General features: G+C 43.6%; 1 protein-coding gene across 1 annotated transcript in view; it reads right to left on the reverse strand.

Annotated features, from left to right (window-relative positions):
• The window catches only part of Ablim3 (actin binding LIM protein family member 3), a 117715-nt gene that overhangs the window by 64924 nt on the left and 33474 nt on the right, over positions 1–19317 (reverse strand). The window contains exon 3 of the mRNA XM_059246050.1: positions 9388–9525. Within this exon, the coding sequence (XP_059102033.1) occupies positions 9388–9525 (138 nt within the window). The remainder of the gene's footprint in view (positions 1–9387; positions 9526–19317) is intronic.

The following is a 19317-nucleotide window of genomic DNA, read 5'->3' on the forward strand; positions in this document are numbered from 1 at the left end:
GTCTGTAAGAGGCTCAGCCATGAGCTTTATCATCGAGACTCTGGTGCACAACCTCAGTTTTTATGCTGTTAACTTACCACTGTTTTCTTTATGGCTTGAATGCTCTGTACCTCATTTAAGAAATGCTTCTCTACTCTGAAATCCTGAAAGGAGGCCTCGATGTTGTTTTCTAGACATTTAGTTGTATTGCTTTTCATATGGCTGCAGTCCACCCATCTGGAATCAACATTAGTGAGGGATATACAGTAGGGATTCAATTTCCCCCACATGGATAGTTAATCATGCCTGTGCTGTTTATGAAGCAGCTTAATTGTTCTCTACTGATCAGCAACGGATCTGTTTCCTTATGCTCTTTGTTCTGGTTCTATATTCAGTTCTGCTGGCCTATCTACCCATCCTTATTCCAAGGCCCTGTGTGTCAATAACTTCCACACTAACAATAATCAGTGATAGCTGGTCGGATGGGCTCTTGACTTTGCTGTTGTTCTTCAGGGACGTGGGCAATCACAGGCCTTTTGCCAAGATTCAATTTTAACCGACTCCTAATTTCCATGGGAGACTTTATGGAATGCACTAGAATTGCTTTGAATCTATAGTTTATCCAGTATGGCACAGCCATCTTAAATTTATATTTTTAGGTGCATTTATTTGATTTTGTATGTATCAGTGTTCTGCCTGCATGTATACCTGTGTACCACGTGCATGCCTAGTGCCCTCAGAGGTGAGAAGAGAGCATCAGATCCCCTGGAACTGGAGTTACAGATGGTTGTACAGGCGCTAGGAACCGAATTCTGGTCTATGAGAGCAACAAGTGCTCCTAACCACTGAACCATCTCTTCAGCAGGTCTCCTTTCCTCTGAAGTTCCCTAGAGTTTGGGTTTCACTGGCTGTACCTTGTGCCACTGATTAAACCTGCTCCCCACCTTACACTTCTGTGGCTTGATAGTTAAGTCTAGAAGTGCCAGTAGATGTTTGGTCCATTATACTTTAATGGTTTGGGGTGGGGGCGTGGGTAGAATAGGCTATTGACTACCACTGTCTTTATACATCACTTCATCAGAGGTTTGGGGTGGGTATGGGGGTAGAATTGGCTATTGACTACCACTGTCTTGATACATCACTTCATCAGAGGTTTGGGGTGGGTGTGGGGGTAGAATTTGCTATTGATTACCACTGTCTTGATACATCACTTCACCAGAGGTTTGGGGTGGGAGTGGGGGTAGAATTGGCTATTGATTACCACTGTCTTGATACATCACTTCACCAGAGGTTTGGGGTGGGAGTGGGGGTAGAATTGGCTGTTGACCACCACTGTCTTGATACATCACTTCATTGGAGGTTTGAAAATTAAGATAGTCTACTTATCCAGTTCTTTGCTGCTGACCCTCTTTTCCTTTTGCAAAAGAATTTCAGCTACAGATCCAGTGGTTCAGTATCTTGGGGGAGCTGCAGGACCACTCAGCTTTTAACATTTTTTAAAGCTAAGGTTTAGTAAGTTTCACTTTGACAGGATTAAATTTTTTACCCAAGTTTTCAAATCTATTATTCTGAACTGTTGATAACATGCTATGTCTTCACTACAACGGCTCTTGCAGTATCTTTATTCTTTAACATTGTCCATTCGCATACTTCTTCTTTCTCCTTCGATGATATTCAATCACTTTGTCTATGTAACTAGTATTTGGAAAGAGCTCTCTTTGGCTTTGCTCACCTGTGGTTTCCAGTGGTGTCTACCATTATTTCCTTCCTCTTGTTCCCCTCAACCTCACTCTGCTTTTCAAACTTGTGAAATGGGACATTTGGTGCACTAGTGTTCAAACTTCTTTTCTGTTATGACTATTTATGGTTTTTTTCTGAGCACCACTTAACCTCTCTCTCTCTCTCTCTCTCTCTCTCTCTCTCTCTCTCTCTCTCTCTCTCTCTCTCTCTCTCTCTCTTTGAGACAGGGTTTCTCTGTGTTGTTTTGGTGCCTGTCCTAGATCTCGCTCTGTAGACCAGGCTGGCCTCGAACTCACAGAGATCCGCCTGCCTCTGCCTCCCGAGTGCTGGGATTAAAGGTATGTGCCACCACCACCCGGCCACTTAACTTTTCTAATATAAGTATTTTATACATCATATCTTTATCTCTCATCACTGGTAAGCATTTTCGATTTTCCATTAAGATTTTGCTGATCATTGCATCTTATATCTCATTTCTTCCATCTTGGGGTCCCTTTCCTTCTGCCTACATTACACACTCCAAAATTTCATTTAATGAGGGTCTGTGGAAATAAAATTCAGCTTTTGTCTAAAAATGTTCTTTGAGCAGTCTTAATGACATACAATTCAATGCAATAAAATCCAACTATTTAAAATGTATACTCAGCCATATTAGTATACTTTAGTATATTTGATATTTTCATCACATCCAAAATACAATATAAGCCCATTAATATCAGTACTTACATTTCCGAAACCTTTTCCAACCAGTAATCTTGCTTATTCTGAGTATTTCATATATGTAGTTTGAAATACATATTTGTCATGGGTTTCCCACATGTTTCAAAGGTTCGTTTACATTGGAGAATGTATTTCATTCCGTTTATTGATGAATAATATTCTATTGTATAGACAGAATCTATTTTATTTATCAGTTCATCAGCTGATGGATGTAAGATAATTCCTTTTTCAACTACTGTGAGTAGTACTGCTATGAACATCATGTATAATACTTTGTGTGGAAATATTTTTACTTCTTTTTTTTGTATATGTGCATGTGTATGCATTTGTGCATGTGGGGCATGTAGGCACCAGTGTGTATGGCACAGGTGTAGAGGTCAAAGGACAACCTTGGCTGTTGGTCCTTAACTGCCTTTAACTGCTGTTTGCCCTGCAGCTTTTCCACACGGCAGGCTAGCTGGTTCCTGAGCTCCTAGGAATCCTCCTGTCTCCATTTCCCCTCTCGCCATCACTTGGATTAGTTGCATTTTACATGGTTTTGGGGATCCAGTATTCACTCTTGACACTCACCTCCTTAGACTCTGTTTTCATTTTTTCTTAAAATGAAAACCACCTAGGAGTGGAATTTTGAATTCTATGCTTCACCTTCTGAGGAACTGCCAGACATCTCTAAGACAGCACAATTGTTTATATTCCCAATACGCAAGGGTTGCAATGTGTCTACATCCTCCTCAACACTTGTATTGGGCTTTTCTGATTTTAGCCATCCTTATGTATGTGAACTTGTGTGCCTTGTGGTTTGATTTGCTGTCTTTGAATTCTAATGCTACTGAGCATTTTTATGTGTTTATGGGATATTTATATTCTTTGGAGAAATGTCATTTCCTTTGCCCATTTTGAAACTGGGTTATCTTTTTTTTTTTTTTAATCATTACATTGTAAAAATTCCTTACATGGGTTGGGCACAGTGTTTGATCAGATATCTCATGAGTAAATACTTTATTCCATTTGGGCTGTTATCTGTTCACATTCTTAATACATTCTTAAGAGTGTATTTAGTCCAGGCATGGTACCATACTCCTTTAATCCTGGCTCTTGGGAGGCAGAGGCAGGTTGATCTCTGTGAGTTCGAGGTCAGCCTTGTATAGATAGGGAGTTATAGGTTAGCCAGGGCTATAAAATGAGACCTTGTCTCAAAAAGAAAAAAAATAAAGCTTTGATGATGTTTAATTGGCCTGTTTTTCCTTTGCTGAATCTCCTTTCCATGTTATCTGAGAAGCTGGTGCCCTGCTCAAGGTCATAACGATTTACTCATCTATTTTCTCTTTAAAATTTTACAGTTTAGCTCATATGTTTGTCTTTGAACCATAATTTTTATGTTTGTAAGAAACAGTCTATTTTCTGTCTTTCTTTTTTGTCTGTGAATAATCAGTTTTCCTGGAACCATTTATAGAAAGATTCTTTTTTTTCTCCCGATTGAATTATCCTGGCACCCTTGTTGAAAATAAACTGGCCATAAATATAAAGGTTTATTTCTGGACACTTGATTCTATTTTATTGATTGGTATGTCAATCCCTGTGCATCCACCACACTGCATGTTTATTAGCTTTATTAGCAGCAAGTTTTCAAAGTGAGAAGTGTTGGGTCTTCAGTGTTCTTTTTCATTGTTTGCTCTTTGTAAATTGATATGAATTTTATGGATTGATTTATGCTGTCTTGAAATGCTTATGCTGAAGCTTTACCCCCACTCTGATGGTATTTGGGGATGTGGTTGTCATAAGATAATTAGGTTTAGGTTTAGATGAGGTCTTGAGAGTAGAGGCCTGTAAGTTGTGGCATTAGTTCCCTTATAAGGATCTCTCTCTCTCTCTCTCTCTCTCTCTCTCTCTCTCTCTCTCTCTCTCTCTCTCTCTCTCTCTCCTCTCCCTCTCCCTCTCCCTCTCCCTCTCCCTCTCCCTCTCTCATTAGAACCCAACACATCCTGATTTTATACTATTCATTTTTTCAGAAATGTCAAAAAATACATTTCTATTTTCAAGCCACCCAGTCTATGGTATTGTTATGAGAACTGGAGGTGACTAGACATTAGATTATGTTGACCCACCTGAACTTGAGCTTTCTTAGCAGCATTATGGTCTAATTCATGAAGATGGGATGGCTGTCTGTTTGCTGTAGCAGTTTCTAGTTGTCATTTTTTTTTTTTTTTCGAGACAGGGTTTCTCTGTGTAGCTTTGCACCTTTCCTGGATCTCACTCTGTAGACCAGGCTGGCCTCGAACTCACAAAGATCCGCCTGCCTCTGCCTCCCAAGTGCTGGGATTAAAGGCATGCGCCACCACCGCCTGGCCTAGTTGTCATATTTTTATGTGTTGTTATATTTATTTGTAAGCAGGATTTTAAAAACTGTATTTATTGTGTGTTGTATGTGTGTGGGTGTGCATGACATAGCTCATGTGTGGAGGCCAGAGAACAACTTATGGAATCAATTCTCTCTTTCCACCATGTGGGTTCTGGGGATTGAACTCAAATTGGTAGATTTGTTGGCAAGTGCCATTTCCCCAGCCCCTGGAATTGTTTCCTCAGTTTTATTTTATTTTTAGCAGTGCTGGGAATTGAACTCAGGACCTGTGTATGCTAGGCAAGTGCTCTACCGCTGAGCTATTACATCCCTAGCTCTCTCAAATTTATTTTCATATTGTTCATTACCAGTGCACAAACACACAAGTGGTTTGGAATATTGATCTTGTGTTCTGAATCGTTTTTATTTATCAGTTTTAATAGTTTTTTACATAGGTTTGGCTGTACATGAAATGTCATCTGCAATAGAAACCGTTTTCATCCTTTCTTCTCAACTTACATACTTTTTAAAATTTAATTTTCTTGCCTCACCCAGTATATCGTTGAGTGTTAGTGGTGAGATCAGACATTCCTATCTCGTTCTTTATCTTATCTTATAAGGAAAAATTCAGTCTTTTCACCAGTAAGTATGATGTGAGGTTGCCTTTATTCTAGAAAAATGTTTTTTATGAATACATAATCCTACTTTGACAAGTTTTTTTTTTTTTCTCCAAAACGCGAACAAACATCCTACTGTTTTCCGGTTTGTTTGTTGATATTAAAGTGTCAACTGTCATCCTATTTACCATTCATTTGCAGATGCTCTGTCTTTTATTTCTGGTTGCTTTTGAGATCACCTCTTTATCTTTGATGATCTGAGCTTTCACTCTGATGTATGTAGGCTGATTCCTTTATATTTTCCTGCAGTTTTATTATACACTTTTAGCTAATGTATATTCTAATACATACTCTGCTCTTCGTTGTTTCTGCCACCTCTCTCCTCCATGATTTGCATTTTTTTTTGTCTCTGACTTACTCATTTTTCTATGTTAATTCTTTGAAATCTGGCATAAAAGCTGGGTTCCTTCCAAAAGGATCATTATTTGCTTTTACTATTTTGTCAAGTGTGAAACTTCGTTTTGAATCGCTGACGCTGGAAAACACCTGAAATGAGCTGCACTGAGCTACAGTCAAGACGGAAACGCCTCAGCATTGAGTCACTGATACCACCTTGGAGCAGCACCAGGTGCTGAAGACACACTTCAGAGTGGACCCCTACCCTGACCAGGAGGCTTGCAAGGTCCTGGCCACCAGACTCAACCTGGAGAAGCAAGCTGAGACTTAGTTCTAATGGTAGGAGCACGAGCCGTAGCAGAAGGGCACCACTGAGCATGTGCCCTATTTTATCCAGTCTAACCTTGCTCGACTAGCCAATTTGCATCCTTGAGCCCTTGTCCTATCTTACCCAATTCAGCCACTGGCTCTACCTTCTACTAGTCATTTTACCCTGAGTGCCTGCAACCAGGGACCTCTCCATCCACCCAAGAAGACCTCCTTGCTGGTCAGCGAGCACAGTTGCTTTTACTGGTGCCAGAGTGTGGGTCCAGATGAGAGTCTTTCTGGGACAACCATAACTCCTGGCTCCTCGAAGTTCTAGAAGCGTTAAGGAGGCTCGGAATCTGGTTATCAAGGCGATATGTCTCGCAATGAACCAATCTCCAAGGATTCCCGAATCTCCAGGGAAGGCATTCTGTAGACCCTGCAGAGCCGCGTCTAATTCCTTCCTCTGCAGGTGCCTTCTGAGAGGGCTCACATGCCCAAGGCTGGCCCCAGACTCAGTGTAGCTGAGGATGACCTCCAATCCCTAGTTTTGCTGCCTCTGCCCTCCCACTTTGGATTTTTGTTTTATTTTGTAGCTGTTTTGTTTCTGGTCTGGTATCTGAAGCTCCACCTCTCAGGTGCCAGGCTGCTCAACAACTGTTTGTGAGATTTTTGGTTGTTTAGTTTTTTTTTCCATTATGAGATTTTTATTTTTCATTTAACATTCCTTTTATTTTTGGTCAACCCCCTCCTCTGTGAAGTTTCATGTACCACCTTGCCCTATTTTTTTTTTTTTTTTTTTTTTTTTGTGTGTGTGTGTCTGTGTGTTTATTAACACTTTTCAACCTCGCTTTGTAGGGACCTGTTGGGTTTTCATTCCTAGCTATGACATATTGAAAATAAAATTATTCATAGAAACTAAAAATATACTTTGACTCATAAAATGTATACACAGTATGAGTCTTACCCATGAATCATGTAAAGGATGGATTCTCAACAGCCGCATAGACGTTTTAGTCCCTTGTACCCAGTAGGCAAGCTTCCTTGCTATCCTCTTTGCTTTTGAGAGCCATTTTCCCATCATGCACTTCGAGTAGGCCCTCTGTAGGGTCTCTGCTGTGTGGTCTATTATATCCCAGCTTTGGTGGCTCTAGCATGGTCTGTTTTTCTCCATGATCCATGTAAGCTTCACGTCTCCAAGGCTTTGCACAAAGCATGGGGATGAAATCTGGCACTGGCTGTTCTTCCAGCAACTCCCCTGACTGTTTCTGACCTCTGCGGATTCCTTCCTTTTATCTCAGCACAGTACAGCATGTTGAAAGAGTTGCAAGAGGCATGTGTAGACATTTTAGAATTGTAAACGAGGAGCCTATTGAAGGCAACGAATCTCTTTCCTTGTTAGTGAAGGAAACCCAAATCCTATCATTTGTTTTACCACCAAGCAGCTGACCTAGAAATATTCAGAAAAAATAATGGCCTATTTTCCTCCTTAAAATCTCCATCAAAGGAGACTCTATAACTGCCTTGTGGGGATTGTCAACACGGCCAAATGATTCCCTTCTCTGCATTCACACCCTTGAGATCCGAGGCTTCAGATTTCCCCACAAGAGGCAGTTTCTCCAGGAGCTTGAGTCTGGGTTGGCTCTTGGCTTGCTTTGTCAATAGTAGGACATTAACAAGTATGGGCCAAGCTGGGGTGTGAAAGGTCTTGATTACTGAAGTGTATCCTCTTGTGTCGGAGATCTGACGCCATCACATGCAGGAGGCCAGGCCAGCCTGCTGGAAGTGAGAAGCCACGTGCAGGCACTGGCCCAAGGTTACATTTTGTTGTGAGCAAAAAGTAACTGCTCTCTTCAGAAAATTAATTGCAGAGATACACATCCCTCCCTTATGACATCTTTATTGCTTTATTTTCTGTCCTGCCCCAATTTCTGAGATGTAGAAATAGTCACTCACCAAAATACTTGTATAGCTCAACTGTACTAAAGGATTTCCCAAGTCTCAATATAAATATAAAATTTAAACCGCACAAATTAAGACATATCCTATATATGCTTCTATAAACAAATTGGAGAACATGAAATACATACTGCTCAATGCAAAGCCCAGTTGGAGCCTAAAGACAGGAATTTAGGATTTTTTTCTGTGGCAAGGGAAGCCAATCGCAGATACACGAGACTGGAGGTCATTATTGATAAGAAGAGATCTGGAAGTTTCCATTGACCATAAATTCAATATAAGTTAATGGTAAGAATTGAGTCCTTAAGAAATCAAGTCAGTGTGAGTCCCATTGACAGAAACATAGTGCTTGCTGTATTTGTCCCACCTTGAGAACTGTGACATATTCTGGGGATCATGAGTTAAGACTAATATTGGCAACGTAGAATAGTAGGAGCCATTTCAGATGAGGCTCAGTTTGATGACCTGGGATATAATTTGTCTTGGGAAGACCTGGATACAAGTATCCGAAGGGCGGTCACAGGGAACAGCGAACAAAAAACACACATCCAACTTTCAGACCGCAAACCTCAGATCAACAGATGCAAGTCACAGGCGTTAGGTCAAATTCACAAGCAGTCCACCGTGACAATGGCTGCTTTGTGAATTTGGCTGCCTGGAGACAGAGATGGGGGTGCATCAGGAGAGGCGTTTGTCAGCACCCTGGAGGGGGGGTATGGCTTGTGGGCGACAGGACTCTCTTTCTGATGAGCCCCTCTCCCTTCCAGCCACAGTGATCCTTTCTGTTTGGGAACGATGAGCTAGCCTTGGCGTAGGATGTAGGACACGGTGAGTCAGCGCTATGTGGGTAAGCTGTAGCAACAGAACATCTGTTCCCAAATGACAGACCTTTCGAAAGTCACGGCAAATCTTTTCTTTCGGTAGGCTTCTCTGTTGAGGACTGCCATACGGTCGCGGGATAGCTACTCATCTCAAAGCCAGACTGGATTTACCCATGATAGCTTAAACTATCATTCACTCTTCAATTTACTGATAGTCACAAGCAGAAGTCTTTTCAGATGTAGGAGTTAGCCTAAAGAATTGTCCTTTTCTCCTGGCCGGCCCCTGTTTCTCTGAGGTGGCCAGGACCCCCTCTTTACCCCTCACATCCACCCCTCCAGCTCTAATCTCACTCAAACATCCCCCGGGGCCCCACACCGCTTGAGAGTGAATTCTCAGAAGAAAGTGCTCGCCTCTACAGCTATCTCAACCGTTTGCTATTCCCGTCCCTAGGCATGTGCTGGCAGGGAGCAGCCAAGAATGTGAGAAGGGAGCTGCCACAGGACCTCCTACCTTGACAGGTGAAACACCTGATGTGGAAGTGGTTGTTGTGGACGCGGACCACTTCCCCTTTGCAGGTTTCTCCGCAGCGGTAGCACTGGATGACATTGGAGCTGCCCCGGGGACTGTAAGGACTCTGCTGGTAAGGGACTGTAATAAAAAGAAACAAGAGATCACTGTCTAGGAAGTTCTAATTCTTTGAAAAGTCAGTCATAAGGTATCATAATCTTAACTAGAAGAATAAAAAAGCAGGAAGGGTAGAAATTATCCCCCCACCAAACAAAAGTCCTCAGCAGACTGTATGTGCCAAACTTAGGTAGCACTGAGTAGCACTGAGATGAGCCCATGAGCCTCCCCCAACAGGCAAAGACTCAGGCGTGCACACAGCCTTTCCTTGCAGCAGTAGGAGGGAAACTGCTGAACAGAGAGAAATGAAAGAGGAAAGAGAATGCAGCCATAAGGTCTGCATAAGGTCTGGGCCAAGGTCAGATCCATGACAAGGGACCCTTGGCATCAGATGGGAGATGGAAAGGCCCTATTGCCTGATTCTGCTCTGCTGGAGTGATGCTTTAGATGGAGGTGTCAGTCACGTGTGCGATATGGCTGTAAACAAACCCACTGCACGGCCAGTCTCGGAAAGCGGATCCTGTCATGCACAGTACAGATACTTGACAGTGATGACAAAGGAGTGTTACTCATTCTGCGTTTCCTATACTATACTTTTTGTTGTTCCTGTATAGCCCAGTTCCTGAAACTGTGGGTCAAAGCCTCATATGGGGTCATGTAACACAGCCGGGGAGGATTACCAAAAAAGAAAAAAAAAATCTGGCATGATTAAAAGATTTCTGAATATGCAGCAAAAAAGATTAATATGAAATCAAATGTGTTGTGAATCAAGTTGTTCCTGGCAGCGCTCACCTGTGTTGCATTGTGGGACTTTCCCGAAGTTTTGGTTTTGAAGACACTATGGGCACTTTCCACTGCTCATGCCTTCACTAGATACAGTGCTAATGAGCACTGCCTCAGTCACCTTGGCGCAGACTTGAGACCACTATGTGTTCTGAACTACAGTGGTTTACAGATCTACAAGGTTTTCTCCTCTCAGAGACATGTAGTAGTTTAATTATGGAAAAACAAAGACTTCTGCTACTTTCCCATGGTCAGGCCTGAGCACGTAAGTAGCAAATAAATGTATCATTGGGTCGTATGGTGTTAGAATGCCTGATTTTAAAAACTGCTGTTTGAGCTGTTCACTTGAGTCCCATAAGGAAATTGTTAAATCAATTTTGGCTTTGGATTGAGGCAGAATTTCCAATGATTTCTGAAATGGCTGTAACAATACGTTAGCAGTTTTATACAACATATTTATGCGAATTGCCACTATCAACATTGGGCAGTGCTATGGAATAATCCTCTTGTACACTGTAAAGATTTGTCACTTGAATTGGTTTAATAAAATGCTGATTGGCCAGTAGCCAGGTAAGAAGTATAGGCGGGGTGACCAAGCTAAGAATAATGGGAAGGAGAAGGGCAGAATCAAGAGTCTCCAGCCAGACACAGAGGGAGCAGGAAATGAATGTGCCATGCTAATAAAGGTACTGCCACATGGCAGAGCGTAAATAAGGAATACGGGTTAACTTAAAATGTAAGATCTATAGGTCGACAGCTGTGGAGCCTACATGGGACCAAACTAGGCCTGCTGCATACAGGAGACAGTTGTGTAGAGGGGCTCCTGGAAGTGGGATCAGGATCTATCCCTGGTGCATGAGCTGGCTTTTTGGAGCTCATTACCTATGCTGGGATGTCTTGCTCAGTCTTGATGCAGAGGGGAGGGGCTTGGTCCTGCCTCAACTGAATGTACCAGGCTTTGCTGACTCCCTATGGGAAGTCTTACCCTTTCAGAGGAGGGTATGGGTGGTGGGTGGTTGGGAGGAAGCTCAGGGGAGCAGGAGTAAGGATGAGAGGGGGATCTGTGGTTGGTATGTAAAGCAAATAAAAAATTTCTTAAATAAAAAGATGTGAGAGCAAGTTAGTAATAAGCCTGAGCTATTGGCCAAGCATTTAAAATTAATATGAAGCCTCTATGTTGGTTATTTGAGAGCAAGTGGTTGGGACAGGAAAAATGTCAATTTATAGGACAGTGCTGGAAAGATCTATTCACTATTAATCTCCTGTTTAGACCTGCTCACGATTACTTTTGACATCTACTTTCTATGAGACGTAGTTAGTTTAACCACCCTAAAATCTTGGAATTGAATAATAGGTGCCTAGATCAAAAGACCTCAGGGTTGAAATGATATTTATAGCCATCTGATGCAACCTGATGAAGTAACTTTGTGTTTCTTGTAGGTAGCCTTAGTGGTCTTTGATGAAACATTATTCAGTTCCTTTATTTTCACTCAAAGTTAGAGACACAGTTAAAAACCATCTGCTCACACTCTGTTAGCAGGTTCACACTTGTTCTGAAAACACCACTTAGGCATGTAGACTTCATGGATTATAATAAGCTTGAACTACAGAGGGCATCTAAAGAGCACATCCTTTCAAGGTTCTTAACCTATGTGGTTGTCTGTTCACTGGCATTTGAATGCCTTCTAGGCACATGAAGGAGTGTACATGGTGACTTGTTTGGCATTGGAATCTGAATGGAAATTGTGTGCATTCCTTCCCTCAAGGAGCCAGTGTTCCGATTTGCATATTGCCTTTCTCTTCACCTAGCTATGAGTAAAGGAGGTCTTGATGATGCCCAAGGTGCTGGAGCCTGAATCCTTGCATAAGCATCCCTCATGAGCAAGAACAAATCTTTGTTGCCATGGCCTCCAAGACTTGGTGCAGCACAACCAAGACTGTCCTATCTGCTCCGTCTGGCACCTGATTTTTTCCCTAACTAAATCTGGTGTTACCCACATCATCCTCAAGCTTGCTTCATGGTCAGGAGGTCTACGATCTCTTCAACTCATCGCATCCTCTCTTCTCTTCTTCAAGACAAGAGAACAGGGTTTCTAATTCTTTCCTACTTCACAGGTGTCCTGAATTAAGACAGTGCTGCAGAGCAATGGCCTGGTTGCTTATGCCTGAAACTGGATTCTGAGAATTTTGGTAGCTGAGGTGGAAGAAAAATACCATTAAAAAAGTCAGTTTTGGGGCTGGAGAGATGGCTCAGAGGTTAAGAGCACTGACTGTTCTTCCAGAGGTCCTGAGTTCGATTCCCAGCAACCACATGGTGGCTCACAACCATCTGTAACAAGATCTAGTGCCCTCTTCTGGCCTGCAGGCATACATGCTGTATATGTAATAAATAAATCAAAAAAAAAAAAAAAAAGTCAGTTTCACTGGCCTTGAACTCATAATTTTCCTGACTCTGCCTCTCAAGTGCTAAGATTATAGGTATCACCAAGATGCCTGGCTCAATTTCATAATCTTTCTCTCCATTACTCATTTTTTTCTTTTCTGTCTTGAATTGAAGACAGAAAAGATAAATCAAAGAAATGCCTTTAATAGCCAGGTAAAGAAATCATTAACTCATTTAAATGAGTTAACATGGAAAAAATGCATTAACTGCCCTGCCAAAGGCTGAGAAATGACTCAATGGTTAGAAGTGCTTGCTTCACCCACACCAGGCAGCTCACAACTTTCTGTAGCTTCAGCTGACATCTCTGAATCTGACATCCTCTTCTGGTCTCTGTGTGCAACCATGCATATGCCCGTGTGTGTGCGTGTGTGTGCGTGCGTGCGTGCGCGTGCGTGCGTGCGTGCGTGCGCGTGCGTGTGTATGCATATCTGTGTGTGTGTGTGTGTGTGTGTGTGTGTGTGTGTGTGTGTGTGTGTGTCTGTCCTGAAATGTTGACTGGAATCATGACCATCAATCATGTCTCCACAGCTCAAAACAATTCTCCTCACCTAGAATATTTCACGAAGCATTCCCTTTCGTCCAATACATTTTCTTTCTTTTCTAATTTCTGCTCAGAGTCCCCTAGAAAATATTACACTCCCTCCTCCTCTCCGGCTCGTGAGAAAATATAAATCGTGCTCATATGAGCAGCATGGTGGTATACCACTGCCAAGGCAAGCAAAGCTGCGAGCCTGAAAATGAAATAAGAACAAACAGTACAGCCATCCCCATCAGTGAGGAAAGCTTGGAAGATTCTCAAGTTCCCACCAGACCCGCAGCACACGTGCTCATCTATGACTTTTATTTAATCTGTCTTATAGTTCAAGAGCCACCATGCAAGGTCAATTAATTTTTTTCTAACTTAGGGAAGTAGATTTGTAGGCATGATCCCCCATCAGAATTCAGTCTTGAGCCTGATCAAAAGAGATAAAATTAGAGGGCGGTGGGGGTGGGGTGGGGGTGGGAGTGGGGGGGGTGGGGGTGGGGGGGTGGGATGGTGGTGGTGGTGGTGGTGGTGGTGGTGGTGGTGGTGGTGGTGTAGTTGAGGAGAACAGGCCATTGTGAGCTGAAACTACTCTGTCCTCCATCCCACTTCCAGGATGAGGATGCTGCTGTGAGGATGCTGTGTGTGGCCAAAGCCCCAGGAGTGTGTGATGCTTCTGAGTAGATCATTAGCAGACATTAGTGCACCCCTGTGAGAGTTATTCCAGGTTGTTGGTAGAGGCTGATTATAAAAAGGTGGTGTGACTTGATCTTACAAGTATGCTAAGATTTTTTTTTTAAATACTAGAGAGTGTCAACAAGAACTCTGGGGGGTCAGGGATGCTGGGCTGAGGTAGGCCACAAATATACCTGCCTTGACATCAATCTTGTTAGCAGTGAGATTTTGTATTTTTGGCTTATTAGATTAGGAAATTAACCTAACCTTATTCTTTGTGTAGATGTGTATGGGGATGCGTGGGAAACATGTCCCCCCCCCCCCCCACGATGTGTAGCTCCTGTGAAATGCTTATTTATTTGGATTCTGATTTTAGTTGTGATGCCAGCAGACAGAACCTGGGGCTTTGCACATATGTGCCCAACAAGCTCCGTCACTGAACTCTCCCATACTCCAAATGCTGAGATCTGACTTGTCCATTTTCTCCTGGTTATCCCCCCCCCCCGCCCTACCTTTTTAAACCTATAAAGTAGTGAGGTGCACTCACATGACTTACCACATTTATCTCATGGGTAAAGGTCTTTTAGATTCCAAGTTGATTCACATAGAGATTTCCAGACTACCTCAGGTGTGAGGACCCTGTCCTTGAGGGCACTATTTAAGGGTGGTAGAAAGCCTTACGGGACAGCAGTTCTCTTTACTTGTGATATAACCCACGCATGGCATTGTCAAGTGTAGGCAATGTAGATTATGTGACATGTTCTCAACATGCTTCCAGGGCACCTCTGGCGTCTTTTTGAATTATTTAGGGGAGTGTCATCGCTGTTGCCAGCCCTTAGAAAATGCTATCTAGTGGTGCATGCCGGGTGGGCGGGCAGAAACAGCCTCTGTCTGCATTGTTCATATCCGCATTGTTCGGTATACTAGTCACCAGCCGTAGGCAGCTGCTGGACATTTGAAATGTGACTAGCAAGACTGAGAAACTGAATTTTGAGTTAAACTTAATTTTAATTAATATAAGCTTACATATAAGTAGCCATATGTGGCCAGTGGCTACCATATTGGACAGTAAATATTCTAGTAATACAAAAACAGAGCATATAAATTATCTCACAGATACCACCTTTGACATAAACTATTCTCTCTCTCTCTCTCTCTCTCTCTCTCTCTCTCTCTCTCTCTCTCTCTCCTCTCTCTCTGAGATAGAATCTCTCTATCAAGTCCAAAGGTTAGCCTAGAACTCACAGAGATCCTCTCGCCTCTGTCTCCTGAGTGCTGGTATTAAAGGTGTGCACCACCACACCTGGCCCAAATTATTCATTTTTTATCCCCCAAAGTTTTAAAGTTGTTAAACAATTTGTAATTGGGACCAACTATACACACCCTCACACATCCTAAATTTGATCTCGAAACAAGATTCTGAGCTGTGTAAAAAGCACTGATTTTCTTGGGCTGGAGAGATAGCTCAGGGGTTAGGAGCACTGGCTGCTCTTCCAGAGGACCAGGGTTCCATTTCCAACACCTATAGGTAGCCTGCAACCATCTGTAACTCCAGTTCCACAGAATCTGATGCCCTCTTCTGGTGTCCAGGGGCATGCCATGCACGTGGAACACACATATGTATGAAGGGACATACACATTTAAAAAAATCATATACATGTATATATGCAAATGACGTAATTTCTTCTATTTTGTGGCTGAAAAAAACCCTTTATTGTGTATATATCTCCCATTTTCTTTACCCATTCACCTGTTGATAGGCAGCTAGGTTGATTCTTTAACTTGGCTCTCGAGAAGAGTTATTTGATGAAGAGAAGTATGGCTGGGTCATGACAGTTCTAATTTTAGCTCTTGAGGAACCTCTGTGCTGATTTGTATAGTGACTGCACTAATTTACGTCCCCACCAACTGTGTATGAGGGTCCCCGACTCCGTCCTCGCCAGCATCTGCTTGTTTCCAATGAGTCTGATTGGGCATCCGATTCTGCACCTGTGTCTCCTCCCTGGCGATCTTTTTACACCTTCATGAGCCTTTCTCTGAGAGGGCTGGGAGTGACCTGGGTTTTGTTTCCCTCTCTGCTGGTACCTAGTTTTCTAATTTTGGATAAATCATATGACTTCTCCAGCCTCAGCTCTGTTCTTGGCCACCACGCATCTTAAGACAACATGATTTATAAGGCTCGCTCTAATTAACAAATGGCTTTGCCTTTGTGGTCTGCTCCTGGGTTTCTCTTCTTCCACCCTCGATCTCCTCTACTAAATGGTCTTACATCTAAACTAGACTCTGTTTTATGTTATCAGATTTATTAGTCTCTTTAAAAGCAGATAATGGCACAGTTTCCCTCATAAGCATTACAACTGAAGTTATGTTCTTTCTACCCATGGGCCACCTGTACAATCTTTCCTTCCTTCTCCCCAAGGGTCTCTTGACCTTGGAGATAAAAATGTTCTCATATTTTAATAGAGTGCCTTTAGAATACTCTTTAAAAAGTAGAGGCACCTATGCTGTGCTGGAGTATAATTAAAAGAGCAACAAGACTGACTGGGAGACAGCCTAACAGCTTGACTAATTGGCTAGACGTGTAATAAAAACAGCAGAGTTTCTGGTTGCAAGGTGAAACATCCAGCAGAGAACCCACTGCTTCAGCAATGAGCTGGCGATGGCCCGGGGCCCAGAGAAATGCACACCTAGGCCGGGTGCAGGGTACAGCAGCTGCCACATGCAGTGTGCTGACTTCATTAGAACCCAAAGTACCCCGAGTGTGTTCTCAAGTACTAGCTAAGTGCCAAGGAGACCCAAGTGTGGATTCCGGCACTCTGTCAGCACAAAGCAGCGGTGTGAAAGGTTAAGGAGGTTTGCACAGGAATGGATCTGGTAACGCAGAGTGGGATGTTGGGTTTGATTTCAGAGTTGAAACAGTTCTGTTGGCATGATCTAGCTTCCTAAGATGAACCCAGAAAGACACTAATCTCTGCACTAGAAGAGGAAAAGCACAGGGCACATTTGGATGCTGGCGTGAGCTGGGCTTTGGATTAGCCTTCTAACTTGATTGCTGTGTGACTGAGCAAGTTGTAAAACTGAGCCCTCAATTTCCCTATCTTTAGAATGGGAATAACTCGGCATTTGTATTTAGTAACTTAAATTGTGCTCAGGGTACTCTTTGACAAATTATTTAGGCTCAAAAAGCAGTAACTAATTTCAAAGGCCTTATCTTGAATCCATTGTAGAAATTCTTCTGAAATTACCCATATCAGCTAGCCACTGAACCTCTGACAGTTCTCTAATCCACGGCTGAGCAAATCCAGCAAGGGTTCCTTTCCGTCCCTTCCTGGTGGCTGTCAAAATAAAGCTATTGGTTGCTGACCACTAGCCATCTTGAGCAACCTCTTCCTTCTCTGGAGCTCTCTGTTTAAGGCTCTCTGTGGGCTGCAGAAGAATGTATGAACTGGGCACTTCCTGCTGCGGGAATGAGACAAGATAAATCTGTGCTATGTATTTTGAGCACACCTGTTGTTCCCAAAGAGTTTGGGTTTTGGTAGCGTAAGCTTATTTAGAATAAGTGGGCGATTTTCGGGTTCTGGTGACCTCAGAAGGCCATGTCTGTGTCATGACAACAATACTCAGACCTTTGGAGCAGAAAGGGGCTGAGAGGTCATACATATGCACTGGCTTGGGAGCTGCTTGGGAGCCCCCATGAGGGCGAGGACCACGCTTTTGTCTACCAGTTTACCCTCAGCACCAAGCATGTAGTACATGTTCATCTCACCATGCTGCCATTTCATTTGATGAATGAATATAAGAAGGACCGAACTGATTCATGGAATCATTGAACAGATGAATAAGCTGAGACCTGAAGGAGAGGGGTCTGTCAAACTTGCACAAATCATGGAGGCTTGCCTCCGAGTGCAAGGATGTCTGTTTTAGAGCAACCGGACCAGAGCAGGCAAACCCAGAGGTCAGCTGGGCTGGCCCAGAGCCCAGGTCATAGGAAGATAGTCAGAGAGTTTACAGAACTTATCCGAAGCCAATGGCCACACTGAGGTCTGGTGCTGCGTGGGTAGCCAGGGTCAGTTTCCAAGATTGAGAAGCCTAGGGTGAAGCAGGAGGGTAAACAGAAATAAAGTTTGCCAGGGAAATAGACAAAATTCAGAGGGGTTCCTCTCTCTCAGGAAGTGAGCTCAAGAAGCTGCACGTGTCCTCCCAAGGAGGTTCTGTCACTCAAGGAGGAACACCACTCCCCTTATTTTATGGATGAGGAAACCGAGGGACAGAGAACGAGGCTACATACTCAAGGTCACACCATTAATAAAAGGCCAGCCAGTCTGACTCTGAGACCCATCTGACCACAGTGGTGGTCTGCAGACAGAGGCTTTTCTGGAGGAGCACTGGGGATGGACAGCTGCAAGGACATCTAGCTTCCTTGGACCGTGACCATTTATTTACCTAAAAGCCATTTAGAAAAGATCCAGAAACGATGACTGGAGGATCCGAGAGAACAGAGTAGGACTCATGCCATCCAGGACCCTTAACAGAGGACGAAGAAGCCATGATGCCTGTTCCCAGGCCAGAGTACTTCAGCCCTGAGCAGTTTCCCTGGCACAGGCCGAGAGAGCTTGGCAGGTGTGTATGCTGATCCGCAGGAGAGACATACTCTGTAGGGGCTGGCATCTCTAGCCGGGTGGAGGTATGACTCTCTCTGTTCCCCAGGTCTCCCTACCGATGGTCCTGGCCTGGCTGTAGTTTCCCACGTCAGCGGGTTGAGAGCACAGTCTGATACACACGAGGCCTCTTGGAAGGTAACAGAATGCCCTCTGCAGCCCCGCTGCCAGGCTCACCAGCACGCTTCCCAGTCACGACCGCCTTCTTCCAGAGAGTGTTGTCGGTACATATGTCAGAGCAGCAAGCTCTTGGCCAGACAGGTTGCCCGCGTCTGACAGCTGCTGCCACAGACAGCTACAGCAGAGGGACAGGGGTTCGAGACGAAATGGGCTTCATGGCAGTGAGCATCGTGAGCGAGGAGGCACAAGTGGCTGCCACACACTCAGGGACACACACATTTCTCACAGTTCCCCCTGGCTCTACTTGAATTAGGTCTCTCTCTATATATACATCTGTTTCTCTTTTGCTATAAGTGGAAACCCTGTTTGAGTCACTGCCCCTTCCTGGCTCCTCTCCTACCCTGTGTGCTGTTGACTCTGCCTGTGTCCACGGGCTCTATCCAGAGGGCTGGCACTGAGTTCCCGTCTAAGGACTCGTTTAGATGGGCCTTTTCCTTTCTTGTCCACTGAGCCCCCTCCCTGCCCCCAGGCAGAGGAATAATCCCACTAGCTCCGAGATAGGGGTTCTCTCTGTCCTCCCTAATTTACGCTTTGTGTTGACCATCTGAAGTGGC

Source organism: Peromyscus eremicus, chromosome 19 (assembly GCF_949786415.1).
Source record: "Peromyscus eremicus chromosome 19, PerEre_H2_v1, whole genome shotgun sequence".
NCBI lineage: Eukaryota > Metazoa > Chordata > Mammalia > Rodentia > Cricetidae > Peromyscus > Peromyscus eremicus.